Source organism: Molothrus aeneus, chromosome 1 (assembly GCF_037042795.1).
Source record: "Molothrus aeneus isolate 106 chromosome 1, BPBGC_Maene_1.0, whole genome shotgun sequence".
In the NCBI taxonomy this organism is placed as follows: Eukaryota; Metazoa; Chordata; class Aves; order Passeriformes; family Icteridae; genus Molothrus; species Molothrus aeneus.
This window is the reverse complement of record NC_089646.1, coordinates 79,416,778-79,433,679: the sequence shown is the minus strand read 5'-3', so window position 1 is coordinate 79,433,679 and position 16,902 is coordinate 79,416,778. Positions and strand designations below refer to the sequence as shown.

The following is a 16,902-nucleotide window of genomic DNA, read 5'->3' as shown; positions in this document are numbered from 1 at the left end:
CCTGACAAATTCAGACAGTGCAACTAAGTTTAAGTGGAAGAAATTGGACTAACTTCATGAACTAACTTGGTAAATCTGAAGGTAGAAAAACAGGGCAACACCCTTCTGTTTTACAAGCCTTCAACCTTAGCATAACTACAGGTTTCAAACTGAATTTGACTTTGAAGACAAAGAATGTTTCAAAGCCAAATAAACAAATAAGCCTTTCTTTAAGGTTTCCAGCTCTTACTAACAATCTTTCAAAACTGAGAAGGCAGTTTTTCTTAAGGGTGATACCAACTGATACACTAATTGCTAATTTTACATTATAGTTGGGTGCTTCTGACATGAAGATATATCTGCAAATAGGTATCATAAGTTTAATAAAGCATCTGAAAATAGGAATAAGTATATCAAAAGCACCTTAATAATGTACAAGTAAAAATCTCAGGAGTTTAAGTGAGGCTCTCAAAACCACTTAGGATATTCCTTATGTGTTCATAACAGGAGGTTACAAGTGTTCAGCAAGGAAATAAAAGTTGCCAACTGGCAGATTAAATGCTATTATCAATATATTATGAAATTAAATGTAGATGTCTTCTTTCACTCTTTGAAAATACATGGGTATAATTTATATTCACCTCATATTCCCTCTACCTCTATTTTTTCATTTTTCTCCCCCCCCAAATATCTATAGTCTTTATCTTATATGACAAGAGTAACTATAATATTTTAATAAATTACACCTTCACATAATTTTAGGAATTAAAAATATATTTTTTTTTGCTGTGCAAGGAGACAAGCCATGCATTGAAATGAAGCATATCAGAATATACCTACATGGGGAAGAAAACTACAGAAAAACAGAAGTAACCTTAGTAGTTTACCTGTTTGATAATATTTGCACTTCAGCATGCTTTTCTTTGTATGTGGTTTTATATCCCTGAATAAAGGTCAGGTAGGATTTGGGAGTCACATGTGTAGAACGTCTGTATCTTTGAAAGTAATCAGAACACTTTTCTGCCACTCCATCCTGGAATGAACCCATACACTGCACAATTTCCCTCTTTGTATCAGCAGTGCAGTCCATATCAAATGAGGACAGGAAGTGTTCAGACACTTAGGAAAGAAAGAAAGCCTAAATGTAAGTAAATATTTATAAAAGCATCTTAGCTAATAAACAAGTCACTATAAAACAAGTCAGCATGTAGTATCTTGGCTTTCACCCAGCTTCTGAAAACCCATTCTGCTTTACTCTTCACCATCAGATTCTGAATGTCAATAAAAAGTATAGCTAAGGATCTGTCATTCTTCATCTCCAAGTGTGCAACTGCTTTTTCACTCTGAACCTAGCTGCTACCTACCAGGGACTGGGTAATCACAGCCTTCTACTGTATGCTCTATCACAGATACATTCACAAATAATCTCTTTCTTTAGTAGCATCTTTGCATTCTTTACAAATACTTTTAAGACATCTTCATGGGGAATTTTTTCTCTAAACTGTGTTCAAAACCATCGCTCTGTTAGAAATATTTTGACAACTTAATAAAACAGGCATTAAAGAAGAAAATACCTACATCAAATTTTAGAATCAATTAAGTTTCTTCTGGTAAAATTCAACACAATTAAAACAGCTACATGACCACTGATCAGAAAATTATGTGTCTGCAAAGATAAAACCTAGACGTACCTGCCACCAGCGCATCCTTAGGCCATCGGCTGAACCAATCTATAGTGCATCCAGAAATGAGAGCAGGGAACTTCAGGGCCCTATTTCGGAATTTTTCACCTACTGGTGAAAAGCAAAGAACTACATGCAGGTTCTGACGGACTCTGGCCATGAAATAGTCATACAGAGCTTCACTGGTTGGAGGTCTTCGTGGATGCTCCTTTTTGAAGAAGGGAATGAGGTCACTAATGATCTCATCTATCTCATCACGTGCAAATAAGTTTGACACCTTTGGGAAGAAGGAAGATTTTTCATGTTTTTTGAGATGATCCAAAATAGAGGATGTAGCAAAAGGTTCTTTTAATACACAGCATTGTAGGAAGGGACATACATCTCAGACACTAAAGTTATTAGTACCCCCCCAACTCCTTTCTTGAAACAAGTTTTTAATTAATTGATTCCATTAAATAGGTTGAAATCTAACTTTTTGCAAATTTTAAACCCCACATTCCAATAGCTTTCATTCCTTCTCTTTATATTCTAATAACTAGTAGCAATTACTCTGAAACATAACTCTGAAATAATAAATAAGTAAATAAAATCAATAAAATCCATCCATTCTGGACATGAATTTACCATACAAAAATGAACTGCACAATAATAGTTACTTTAACAGACAACTTTTTAAAACATCAGTAATATTTCTCGAGTCTAAATTTTATTTTTTTTAAGCTGTTGTCATGTCCCTTGAGCTAGCTTCGCTCAGTCTAACCTAGGATTCTGTAGATTTTGTAGACTGCATTCATTTTTAATAATACTCTAATAATAAGAAGCACTTGAGTTCTAGGTTTTGGAAGTGTATTCTCTGACTTATATCAAAATATTCAAATAAATTCTGTTATTTTAACTCAGAATTATGATTTTTAAAAAACAGAAAATTGATCATCTTACCTCGCCTGATGACAAAACATTGTTCAAGTATTCCAAGAAAGACTCATCTTTGATCTCATTGTCTGTAAAAAGAAAACAGGTGCCTTTGCCTTGCAGTCCTGCTGTTCTGTATAAGAGTTTCAGATCTTCCATCAAATTTAAAGTGTTGTATGATCTAAAAAAAAAAAAAAAAAAAAAAAGTTAGTTGAACAAATACTCATCTCTTTTAAAAAAAGTCTTCTGACAAAAAGGGTAAAAAAACCCAAGCAAATTTAAGTTAGAAACAATGTCTTGGAACTTAAGGCATAAAGGGCATAAAGGTGCTTATTTCAAATACATCCTCTGATGAGACCCACACCAAGGGACATTCCTACATGAGAAACTACAATTTCTTCTGCAGCCAACATACTTGCAAAAGATTTAAAATCGTTTCACTTCACTAAAATGACATTTGAGTACCAAAATTGACCTGTCCTACAGACAGCTGGGATGGCATTCATTCTGAAGCATTCAGAGGAGGATTTATAATTTTTTTTTTATCTTTATTTCAAAAGAAACCACACTGGGTTGAGCAATGTGAAATAAGGGAATAATGTACTTGGAAAAGGTTATCAAAATACTTATAGATACCAAGATCTACCAAAGTAGAGGGCAGGGATAAAGATTCATCTTCCTCAGATGACAGTATTTCAAATATTACAAGATTAATTCATAAAGGCCTTTTGGACAGATAACCACCTAAAAATATTTTTAGTACCATTTAATGTACTGAGTAAAGACACAAAGATAACTTGATGCTGCCAATACTCTCTCTTTTTGTGAAGGAAACAAAATAATTTCCTACTCCAAAGATAGTAAAAATGCACAATTATTGTAGAAAATCAAGCAAATCAAGCAAGTTTCAAAGGATTGTCATGTCCTTCCACTCTATGTGACAGTGATCAGACTACACTAAGCAGAGCATGTCAGCCTGGGTTTTTTAATAGGAAGACTTAAAACACAAAGTATTTATTTAGTTAAATTTCAGGTAATACTCACCTTGTCAACATTATCTGGAATGTGTCATAGCCAGCTATGAAGGATGCCAGTCTTGTCAAGCTCTGCTTTCCTGAGCCACCAACTCCAACCAAGAGAGCATTTCCACGAGGAGTGCGAATCACACGGGAAATCTGTGTAATATACGAGTTTTTCATTGCTACAATGTGTAAGAGTCACACATCCAAAAATTCTATGCTACTTTATTATTAAAGTTATATTAGAAATGAAGAACAAATTAAAATGTTAAGGTTTACTTAAAGGATTCTATATTACTATTAATATATTCTGTGGACATTTGCACTTTGCAGTGTTTACTGTTGACCTGTCAAATAGAATAGCAACCATTTGATTCCATCACTGTGTATGTTCAGTTATCAGTAGAATTACATCTGCCACAAAGTGCAAGTAAATCTCAGCTGTGATTTCTTAATGATGTGCTATCACAGCATGAGGGATTATCAAAATTGGGAAGGAAATCATTTCCCCAATACCATGACCTCTGGATAACTTTGGTAAGACTCATCTCATTGTGACCTGAAGGACAGGTTGTCCCAGGCATGTTAAATTCAGGACAAAGAGTCTTCAGTATTCTCTGCAGCAGGTAATAATGCTGCCTTTATAATGAAACTTGTTACAATTCTCATTTACTTGACTGTAAAAATGCACAGTATCAAGTACGAATATTTGATCACAGTGAAACATCTCCCAGTTAGATCAACATTTCTTTCCCACTTCATTATTTATATTTTAAATCAAAAGGCAGTAGCTTCCTACTGCTCCGCATTTCCCCTCAATTCAGGACTGTGCAATGTAAACAAACAAAGCCTTTAGAATTCAGAGCAAAAAAAAATTCAGTGGTAACTGTGAACTGCATACAGCACTTGTCCTACTGCCCACAGCCAAAAAACAATGCCATGAAACATGGCAGCCCATCAGTTGCAAGCTGACAGATCCTCGCTCTACCCAGAAGAGCCTACATTAATATCCAGAGCAGCACAGAGCCAATTCCCTCTCAAAGACACAATAATACCATCCAGCTGGTTAGCAGCTGGTCTCCTCTGTACAAGCAATGATGCACGGGATTGGCTTCTGTTCTCTTTATTATCTTGAACAGTTCTTTGATGACTCCAGAATTCCATCATATCAGTAAACAACCTGGGACGCTTACTTGCCCTTCCTCTGAGTTACCTCTTTCTAAGCCATTAAAGATAGTCATGCCAATTTCCTCTAATTTTAAACCTATTTATTTTACATATTGAATGTAATGTATTTGTTATTTTCCATTGGTTAACATTTCATAAGAAAGATAAAATCAAGTACAAAGGCTTACTCTAAGCTTTATTATTTAACCAGAGAAAGAAAATTTAATTTGCACAACATCCTTGCAATATCACTGATCATTTCAATAATGGCTACTACATCTGTTCCAGGCAGAGGCACACAAGCTGTTAATTGGAAACTTTGCACTCTATTTAAGATATCCCTCAGCTTTAACTCATTCAAGCCATATTATGTCAGCTCAGATTTGGCATTACCTCAACTGTGCCTATCTCACTTTCTCTTAGACGCTGTCTCAGCTCTACACAGTTGTTCCTGTTTTCAAGAATTTAAAATCATAGAAACACTTTTTATCCAAGCAAAGCATTTTGCATAAAGCATAAAATTATCATTTTATCCAAGCAAATACTAATAAATTATTTCAGGTATTTACCATCTAACTACCCAAAGATATTTCTGATGACAGGTGGCTGTTCAGTGAAAAAAAATGTATTGCATCCTAAACTTATATAGTTTTTTTCTAGAAATAAATGAGAAACTTATTGGTAAGTGTGATGATTTACAATTGTCCTAAAGAAATCCAGAGCAGAACATCATTAATTTTGCCATAAACCTTAGAAAGAAAGAGACTAATTTTGTGAAATAACAAGTATTAACGCAAAAAAAAAATTTTGAAAACCACAGATGCAATGTGTTTGTCAACTATAATTAAATTTAGATTGTTTTGATATTTAATATTGTATTTGGGGGGATGATGCAATTACATATACAGTTCTTAATAATTTTAAAAAATACCAAAAACCTCAGTATTCAACTTAGACAATAGGGGTTCTAGTGTTAAAGAGCCTTTGTATGAGGCCTATTCTGTGTGAACAATCATATCAAGCTATGCTGTGCTGAAAGTTATGGTCAGCTCCAATCCATACTCAAAAGAACTTTAAAAGTAGTGAGCATACTGTGGATCTACAAAAGAATTTTGGACTACATTAATTCCTACTCTGCTGTGCGTACTCCTTCAGAAGCAACCAATTATGTCTTAACCTGAATTTCATTTGACTCATTCAAAAGACAGGAAGGGCTCCCAGAAGAATTAGGAGGAAGGTTGAAATAAAATTAGAATAGCTAGCACCATGATCCCACCAAACATAAAAGATAGGTATAATAGTTCCATCTGGTGCATTTTCTAAAAAGTTTTTAATAGGTTTTAACAACTAGTCACAGTGTGACAGATCAAATATTTGATAGCAATAAATTAGCTGCTGCAGTTTCAGAAGTAATTTACCTTGATTCCTGCATACCTCTACTCAAAAGAGATGTGGGCAAGTGAACAACAACAAATGGCAATCCAGCAAGACTGTACCTTGACTAAATGAACCATGGCATCCTCAAAGAAAACCATGTCCATTCCAGTACCACGAACATTCTCATTGTATGCTTGCAAAAACTTATTTAAACGATCCCGTAGCTGATGAAATGAGAAGATTGGTTCATAGATTTTGGGAATATCTAAGTTTGCTTCCTCTGGTTTCTCATCTAGAACAAAAATCAAGTAATAAAACCTTAGCAGTTTAAATAATTGACAAAGGTTCAATGAGGGGACAAGTAAGTAAAGATAACTGGAACTTTCACCACCCAGAAACAGGTTTATTATACATAGTATTATATATTAGATATACATACGAGAATGCTGAGTACACCCTGCCTGCAAGAAATGGTAATTTCAGCAATGTAATTTTTAAAGACAAAATGAGAAAAAAACTAAATAGTCGTCTTTATCTAAAACTTGAATGATGAAAAATGGTACTTGTTTAGGGTGCTTGGAAAAAAAGTAGCACCAGAGAATGAAGGTAAATAAATACTGCAGTTAAAAAATGCAAATAATCTTTTCTCTAAATGAAAAACAATTTAAATTGATTAAATAATTGCGCTAGAAAAAATGTGCTCTTGAAATTAATAACTGCCACAACAAAAAAATATATTCACCGTGATTAGCATAAATTTGTTTCCTTAGGTGATATAAAAGGCACAAGTCAACTCTCAAAGAAAGGAGGTAACAATGCTGCTGCCTCATTTTTCCATTCATAACCTTAACCATGCTGAAAGGTGACATGCTTTCATTCATAGGAATTCTTACAGCAAATAAAATTACAGAAAAGTTGAGATCATCAGGGACCTCTGAAGATCATCTGGTCCAACCCCTTGCTCAAGATGAGCCACCCAGAGCTGGTTCCCTAAGACCATGATCAGGTGGCTTATGAATACCTCCAAAGACAGACTCCACAATATCTCTGGACAGACTGCCACAGTGAGAAAAAAAGAAAAAAAAAAGTGATAACTGATGTTCAAGTTCTTAAATAGATTTTATCCAGTATATCTACGTCTTTCTTGTATTCGGGAGCCCAGACTTGGACACAGCACTCCAGGCGTGGCCTCACTAGTGCTGAAAAAGGCAAAGGACAACCTCCCTTGGCCTGCTGGCTGTATTTCTTCTAATGCAGCTCAGGATGCCACTAGTTTTTTCTTCCTGCAAGGGTACACTGCTGGCTCATGTTACTGGTGTCAAGCAGCACCTGCAGGTCCATTGCTGCAAAGCTGACTTGCAGGTGGGTGACCACCAGTGTATACTGGTGCATGGGACCTTTCCTCCCCACGTCCAGGACTTGTCACTTCCCTTTGCTGAACCTTATGGAGCTCCAGTTAAGTTATCTGGGAGCCAGCACAAACTCTGGCGTATCAACCACTCCTCCTAGTTTTGTGTCATCTGGGAGCTGGCTTGAGGGCGCACACTGCCCCATCACCCAGACCACTAATGACAATATTGAGGATGACTGGACCCTCTGCTGACACCTGGACCACTAATGACAATATTGAGGATGACTGGACCCTCTGCTGACACCTGGGACACATCATTAGTTACTGGTCTCTGATTAGACTTTGAGCCACCGATCACCACTGTCTGGGCTTGACCATTCAGCAATTTTCAATCCAACTCACTTCTCATACAGACCATATTTCGTTAAAAAATACCTGGCAAATCTCATTGAAACAGTGCCAGCAGGCAGACATCAGGGTTGGTCATTTGGATTTCCTCAAAAATAATACTAGTAGAGTACATTTTGCTCTTATTTACATACATTTAGCTCAATTAGTTTCAGGATTTTGTGATCTATATATGCTACAGGATGTATTTTTCCAGTTATCCTAAATCAGTTGGTTTTGCTAAGCCTCTTCTAACTTGCTGAAGAAATATATAATTCAGAACATTATCTCTAATTGGTATAATTAAAATCAATGAAATAAATCATCCCAGTAAAATAAGTATTTCCCTAAGACTTAGTAAAGCACTAGAAGCCAGTGTGAAGGTAAGGGACAAAAAGATGGGAAAAAGAACTCCAACCTCCAAGTAAACTCAACTGTACTTAGAATACTGTCTGTAACTTTTTTCTTCTTTCAAAATTTTTCTCCATTTCCTTTCTATTGCACCTTTCTAATGCTCATGCAGTTTCAAAGGAAAAAACAACAGAAAAACAATAACAAAACAAAAACCCAAAGATACATACTTAAAAACATATTTTAAGAAAATTACATTTCACCACAGAACCTACTCTCTCAAAATACACAAATTATTAATACTCTTTCAGCTGTTCTTTATATTGCATTTTTTGTTTGCTCAAAATCACCTTAATTTCAGAATTTTTAGCTCTATATTGCTTCTGCATATGAACACTCCTCTAGATTAAAATCTAATTAAATCAATTGACTTCTTATTCTAACCTGTAAAAGCACTGGTTCAACTAAAGGAGTATTCCCAGTGGAAATCGATTTCTTACAAGTTGAATAAGACATTTAAACAAATTACAGCTGATAAGAAACTAATAAGAAATACATCAAGGACTTAAACTGCAGTGATACTTTTACAGTTTTGAAAAATTTAAAATAATTACATCATCTAAATTCTGTTTCTACAGTTTTATTATTAATGTCCAAGGACATTGGATAATCAAGTAAAAAACCTAAGGGCAGACTTTTCCATTATTTAGAGAGGCAGCCAGCAAAATGTATTATTTTAAAGTCTTGCTCAGTCCCAAGATTCATAATCACAAGTAGTAAATAACTATCTCAAAACCAACTGATAAAAACACCTTGGAATAGGTGGAGGGTCTTGAGATCACTAGCACCACAAACAATTCCTTTGAAGCTAAGATCTAAAAGTTGACCAAGATCTAAAAGTTGACCAAGATCTAAGTCATCATGTATTTCTCTCAGGGACAAATATATTGTGCTTTTACAACCCAGAGACAAAAATATTATCTAGTACCAGTAAACATATTACTAATCTGAGTGTAGGGCTCTTTGAAGTCAATGTCAGATGCCATTCTTAATATATTTAAGAGCTTAGAAATCAAGGTCCTGCTCTTACGCTTCCACCATAATGGGAAACACTAAATGCCATTATAGGGACAAATAAAACAAAATGATGCTTGTTACTATTTTCATTTAAAGCAAAAAACAGAAAGGGGGTTCTCAAGGCTCAGGACTTAGGTTAGGTCCTGAAATCTATTGAGGGCAAAATATAGCCTTTCTATATGAGAGTCTCCTGCTTTGTATTTAGATGAAGTTCCATGCTAAAAGGCACATTACAGGACAGGTGTGTTTAATCTGTCACCAAAAAGGCAAATAATTTTGAGAAATACATTTATCATTTATCAAATGTTGAGAAATACATTTATTTTTCAGTCCAATATGATGGTTTCTAGCGTGGACTTAAATTTTCGCCTTAAAGATCACTCCTCATCCTCTCAGTGCACATTCTGACTTACATTTCAGTCTTCTCTACACTGATGAAATTTAGGAAGTTATTTAAGGCTGTAATTATTTCCTTTCTTACACTAGTTTACTTTTACTTCTATTTTATTCCTTCCAATGAAATATGCCCTATCCTTTATTCTCCTTTTGTCACTGCCTTCTGTCTACTTCAATTGTTCAAGGAAAGGTTCAAATAGTCTTGGCCATTCATGCCAGTCTCATTGCTCCACTCTCCATCATTGCAGTGATACCAACACAGATAACTGAATCATCTAACGACCTTCCCTAAACCCAAACAAATGTTTTCTGTTCTTTTGCAACAATTGATAAATATTCCCAGGTCATTTAGTGAGGTCAGTGACACCATGTTTTTGTTTGAAAGACATAAAGGTATTGGTATAAGTCACATGGGTTTTTAAAGATGTTTAACTAGCATTCAGGAAAATTTGAATTAATAGTCATTTGTTACATTTAATAGCTACTTCCTAAAGAGTATTGGATTAGCTGAGAGACAGTATTTTTTTAATCAGATTTCTAGGGCATGTTTCCTACATTGCAATCTTTTATCTACTACTGCAACCCCACCATTTCAGGTCATTCATAACAAATTTCCTTGATCCTTTTGGAATAAAAAAGACTCATGCTCACTATTTGGCAGTTCTATCTTTCTGCCACACCAATTTAAATGAAAGGAAGGCTCTCCTATACAGACACTGGATATCAATACAGACTTAGAAATCCCATTAAGATAAAAATTTGCCACAGCTGGTAACATAGACTGCCTTCAAAGCCACTGGACGAAACAGACACTTTTCATGCATAAATTTAGTATGAATTTTTACAACATATTTTTCATAGTATCTAAGATTATCATATCCCCTTGCCTAATATTATAATTTCCATGATTATTAAAGTAAATCTTTACCAGTTCTTGCAGGTGCATCCCTTAAGAAGTCAACAAAGAATGCATCTGTTTCACGATTCAGCAAAGCTTTCAGATCTTCAAATTCCTCCTCAATGAGTTTTGCCACAGCTGTGTGAAACCAATCAACATCTTCTGAGGTTGTGAAACGATCAGCAATAACACACTTGCATTCATGCTTCCACAGTTTTATCAGCACCTACATACAAAAAGGAAAAAAAAAATTTAAAAAAAGGGAGCATTTTACAGAATCACAGAAGGAGAGCAGGCCAGGTTGAAAGGGACCACAGTGGGTCATCCTCCCTGCTCAAGCAGGATCATCCCAGAGCACATGGCACAGAATTGTATCCAGATGGTTCTTGAAAGTCTCCAGTGAAAGAGACTCCACAACCTCTCTGGGCAGCCTGTTCCAGGGCTCCATCACCCTCCCGTTAAAGAAGCTCTTCCTCATGTTCAGGAGGAATTTCCTGTGAATCAGTTTCTGCCTGTTGCCCCATTCCTTGGCACCACCGAGCAGAGCCTGGCTCTGTCCTCCTGACGCTCTCCCTTCAGATACTGACAGACATTGATGAGGTCTCCCCTCAGTCTTCTCATTTTGAGTCTGAACAGGCCCAGCTCCCTCCGTCTCTCCTCTTAAAAGAGGTGCTCCAGTCCCTTAACTGTCTTTGTAGTTCTCTGCCAGGAGACATGCTCCAGGAGCTCTATGTCTCTCTTGTACTGAGGAACTCATTTGGCTTCCGAAAGAACTATAGCAAGTTTAAAGCTTTGCCTTCATTTCTTAATTTAAAAATAACATTAACATTTAGAAAATAAATAGTACTGGGGAGTTCTTCAGAAGAGATACCTTGAGCTTCTTATTCTGCCCAATAGCAATTTAAGATTATTTTCAGGTAACTATGGAAGAAGCTTTAATCTAGTGTTCCAAAGTAAAGTGTATGAAGATTTTATTTCCTCAGCCCTAAAACCATATCCATACCAGTTAGCATGTTTATGTATTGATAAACCACTTTTCTAACTGGTCATTAAGTAGCAGATGGGTGAAAAAATAAGCATCATGGCACGAATAATTTCATAGCAAACACAAATAGCAGTTTCAATGCTACAGCCAAAGTAGTTAGAGAATTACAAAGAAGAATGTTTAAGTGTTTATATTATCCCTTCTCCAAATTCAATATACCTTTAAAGTCCCTCCATTTGGTCACAGGATGAAGAAGGAGAACCTGTCACGCTGTTAATACCAGCAGCACTCATTTTAATCCTATGCTATTACCATACGGTAGTAGAAAAAATTCCAGGTACTCCTTGAAGACCTTTGGTTCAGCCTACAGAACTTTGTGCAATTGACACATCAAGTCTCAGAATTAATATGTAAATTTATATAATAGTATTTTGACCAATTGGTTTTTACACTTCAAAAGACATTAATTGTGTATATACAAATATATATAATCTAAGTACTCCGTGTTATTTGCTGCAGAAACTAAAATCCTTTCTGAAGTTTAAATTTTAGATGCAGTAGAATTCAGGAGCTTATTCAACAGAGATGCACATTGTACGTGAAGCAATTATATAACCCCAATATTCAACAAATTTTATATGTTTACCATAAGCATTGCTTTTCCAGCACTATACATATTTCACAGCTTAAAAGTCTAAATGACTTTTCCTTAAAATAATTAGAAAAGGAATTATATTTTACTGGAAGAAAGATAGATTATGGAAAAAAAATATTACTAATACTTGTTCCTACTTCTTCCTTTTAAACCATAAGCCAAGAACTAATTGTTAGACAGAAATTAGGCATTGATTGAAAGTCTAAAGACAGTTCTGGAGAGGAGGAACTATTCAATTTTTTAATCAATAGTTGAGCATTTTCATTGGGTTAAAGTAAGTTCATTGCCTCTCACTTATTTTCTTACTTCTTTTAAATGAACTAGCATTTGTCAGTAATAAGAAAAGCAGATAGAAGCAAACTGTTGTGACAAAAAAGGGGGTTTTGTCATCATTTTGAAACAAAGTTGACATATCAGTTGGTACTATAAAACCCAGACTAAAACACATTTGCCTAAAAAACCCACTAAGGTTGCATTTTTTTTAAGCAAATTCAAATGCCAGGATAGACTCTCATCCCCTTTCCTACACTAATTATAACCAGGTCACTGATGTGCTGCACTTACCAGTGGTTCATTGATCACTTCCGATGTAGTGTTCAGCATTCCTTGCCAAATCCTCGAGAGGTCTCGAAGGTTGAAGACATAATGAAACTTGGCTGGCGTGGGCAACATCTTTAGCTTGGTAATCTGCCACAGTCTGCGTGTCAATGGAACCAATTTGGCTACTGTTTTCTTCACGTCATCTGAAAATCCCCGCTCATTACAGTAGTGTCCTGATCCAATTACACCTGTGGAAAGAAAAATTGCCAAATCAAAGACATGTTAGCACAACAGCAGGTGCAATGATTGTCTGAATCCTCTGTTTCTTTTCTTTTTCCAATCCCAAAAAACTTTTCAAATTTGTTAAAATGGCTTTCCAGTGTATATTCAAATTTTTATTCAGCCATTCTTAGCACCATTCTGCCACCGGCTCAATGGTTATTTAGCTTTTAATTAACGGCACATTAAAGTGTTCTTTTTCTCATAAAATAGATTCCACTGGCCTTGAATGACTGATCTCCTGCTGAAATCAGTATGATCCCATTCTTTGTGAAAGTCTAGTCTTTAGTCCCTTATTCTTAGCAGCAGTGGCAACTGAGCAACTGTCCAGCATTGTCACTAAAACAATAGCTTCATGTCATTCTTATTAAATCTGAGCATACCAAGAGCTTCAGAGATGTGACTGGACATGAAAAATTTACAGATTGATTACATTGCAGGTGGGGAGTGATTACTGAAGGAAAATGTGCTGGTAAACAAAACAGGGGGAAATTAGGCCTCAATTTTAACAATAATGTGTACAAATAGAATGATAAGGGAAAATCAACTACTATTTTAAAAAATGAGATGAATACAAAGCAAATTTCCCTTTACCAAAAATTTTGTCAATGGAAGAATTGGAAGGCAGAGTACAGTTAAACACTGAAAATTGTCTCTTCAGCCTCTGTGGAATGTCATTACGACCTCCCCCAGGGTGGATCATGGCAGCCAAAAACTGAATGTCCACAATGTTGGTAAATTCACCAGGTTTTTCCAAGTTATACAGTCCTTTCTGTTCCATCAGTTGCCTAACTATCTCATTAGTGACCTGTAAAACAACCAGGTTTTATATAAGACAATATTATACGTACAACTGAATGAAATACAGAAAATACTTAAATGTTTGAAATACCTAACAAAGAGTATAACGCTATCTTGCCCCCTATCCCTCTGTTTATTTCCTTCAGGATAAAAATGCACAGCAGGGAATAAGAACATTTGGTAAAATCTAAGGATAAAAATCGTGGGAGTACAGGGGTACCCTCATTTAGAACTAACCATTCACATGACAATTTACTATCACTTGAATGCTGCATGATTTCTATTGCTGTTGGAAACACTTCTGCCTTTTAAAACAAAATTTCCAGTTTTCTAATTAAGCCCAAACTAATGTATCTTTGCATCTTTTTTCAATCAAGCCCAAACTAATGCATCATGTTGCAAATGACACAAAATATTTGTATTAAGTTTCATATGTAACAATCACAAGCATGTTTTTCAAGATGAAATAAAAGAACTACTGCCATACAAAAACATGCAAGACCTTTTTCTTTAGCCATAAAGGGATACCCTACATTTCTGTTTGACAAGCCGAAAAAACTCCACAGAGAGTACATCCTATAGCTATACTCCTATAGAAATTCTAACATTAATTTCCAAAGCAATGTACTTCAGAACAACTTTGTCAATATAAATAAACATTACTTCCATTTTGTCTGAAGCAGAGAAGACACTTCTTACATCTCAGGTTTCACAGTATTTTAATTATTGCCCACAATCTCAGTTTGCTATCACAATTTGTGTACCAAAGACTTCTTATTTTCAATTATAAAATGAGTGTTGTTAAAAAACATTATTAAAATTATACAGGCATGTTCTAAGGAGCACTCAAACTGCTTCTTGCTGTCAGCATATTATGTAGTACATATTATGTAGTACTTTAATTTTAAACAGTCTTTTAAAATTAAAGTACTACATACCAATTTTACCCTATTCTGAATGACTGAGAAGCCAATTTTACAGCGCAGCATAAAAACAAAGAAAACTTTTTGTCTTTTTTTTTCTTCTTTCACAAACTGACCTGATCTCCCCATTCATTGATTATGGGCATGTTCACATCATCAATGAAGACTGTCATCTTTTTGCCTGCAGGTGGACCATAAGTTGGGCCCATGCGCTTATCCACATAGCTTTCTATTGTACGCTGTTAAAAAGCAATTAGCAGCACAGTCACAAACAGCACTTCATTTCATACATGATTCAATCACTTAAACATGTTGATGTTCCTGTTACATAGAATTTTACTAAGTGAGGTTCAGACAAGGCATTTGCTGGAGGTAATTGCACTAGTTCAACTAGAATATCTGAAATCTCAAGGTATACAACACCAGGCTGGTGTCTACGGTAGAAAACCATGCCTAACACTTTCATAAATCTGAATAAGTTTCAAACTTTTCTTTCATTTTATTAATTTATCAGCAAAATTGATGATTTCTAGCAATAAAGATTAAATTGAAGATGTAATTTGGAACACTTTTCCAGCAGGTATCAAAATATTTCATAGAAGCATACATCAATATTTAAATTCACATATATAAATACACTTGATGAGAAAATTTTGCCTAATGGTAGACTTGGCTCTACTGTTCTTCTCATCATCTTTCCATTTCTCTGCTCTTCTTAAGTTCTAGTTTTTATTTACTCTATCATAAGTGAAAGTTTGCTTAAGCACACATAATTATTCTTCAGTATAAACCTAAATATCTGCATTCTTACACTATGCCTAGGCTCCAATCTTGCACAAGTGGCATCGGGTAGACCAAGATTAAAAGAAGCTAGAGTAATTTTAAAGCACATGTCATAACAGAATGTTTTGATCTAGATTGTTAACAGGGAATTGACTTAGTCTTGCACATCTATTTCAGATGTCCTGATGATCAGAATTTCACCTATCACCAATTAAATCTACATTTACATTTTAAAAATATGTTACTTTTTGTTTATAGCCCAATAAATAGAAGAAAAAATCCTAAGGAAATTAAGACCAAAATTACGTGTTTGTATATTATATAAAATGTTAGTAGTTTCTACGATACTATACAGGCAGATGATAGGTGATTCATCAAGCTTCTAGACAGCACTTACAGTCCAGACAGTGCTTTGGCCTGGCATACCAAACTGAATTAAAAATATTCCCCAAATACATTGCCAGGAGATTAAAGACCCTTGAAATAATTCACATTAGATTGGTAGAAACTTGGACAGGCAGTACAGTTCAGGATTTAAGCATTCATAATTGTATGTAGAGCAGCTGCACTGCATGTGTTACTTTTTTAATGAGTAACTGTAATGACTGAAACTTAAATTGCAGACAGTACATTTTTAATGACAGATTGTTATGGGTAGCACTTATTTTACCCATGGTGTTTAGTGAAATCTAACAGCTCTTCCCAGTTAGTGAGAACAGATATATTTGACACAAAAACATAATAAGATGAAGATAATAATAGGCATGTTATTGTAGAAGTCCAAGAACAGCTCAATAGCTACTGAAAAAGTTGAAAGGAACGATTTTTTTACAGAAATCTTAAAACATGCATTAGAACACTTGGACTATTTGAACAGGTGCTTTTTTATTGTTCAGAATCACTTCCAGAAGCATCCTCCTGGCAAATTATCAGAATATTCTCTGAATCCAACTATCTTGTATGAGAAGATTAATCACTACTATACCTGAAAAATTAATGGGGTTGTTGCAGATGAAAAATTCAAGCTCTTAGTTACGTGCCTTTCAGGGTTATATTTTGACATAAAACCTTTGATTATAACAGTCTTTGCAGTTCCTTGCTCACCAATTAGTAGGACAGCCTAGACAAAGACAATATCGAAATAAGATGAAACACAAGAGCTCGGAGTCTTGGCAAAGGCTCAACAGTCCCATTTAGCTTTTAAACAGAAAAGAAACTAGCAAAGTTATGTAAAGTGAACTTTTCACAGGAGACATGTAGAAGTAAAATAGTTAATGTCTCATAGATTTTTGCAGGCCTGACTAGTTAAAAATATTTGCAGTTAATGGTCATGTCATCCA

The 16,902-nt window shown here is 35.1% G+C and overlaps 1 protein-coding gene across 1 annotated transcript in view; it reads right to left on the bottom strand.

Moving 5' to 3' along the window:
• Positions 1-16,902, bottom strand: part of DNAH5 (dynein axonemal heavy chain 5) — a 115,589-nt gene that overhangs the window by 33,914 nt on the left and 64,773 nt on the right. Inside the window, exons 47-56 of the mRNA XM_066559747.1 lie at positions 16,548-16,682; positions 14,896-15,018; positions 13,650-13,863; positions 12,801-13,024; positions 10,627-10,822; positions 6,256-6,428; positions 3,618-3,748; positions 2,601-2,754; positions 1,671-1,938; positions 867-1,098 (exon numbers count right to left, since the gene is read on the bottom strand). Of these exons, the coding sequence (XP_066415844.1) occupies positions 867-1,098; positions 1,671-1,938; positions 2,601-2,754; positions 3,618-3,748; positions 6,256-6,428; positions 10,627-10,822; positions 12,801-13,024; positions 13,650-13,863; positions 14,896-15,018; positions 16,548-16,682 (1,850 nt within the window). The remainder of the gene's footprint in view (positions 1-866; positions 1,099-1,670; positions 1,939-2,600; positions 2,755-3,617; positions 3,749-6,255; positions 6,429-10,626; positions 10,823-12,800; positions 13,025-13,649; positions 13,864-14,895; positions 15,019-16,547; positions 16,683-16,902) is intronic.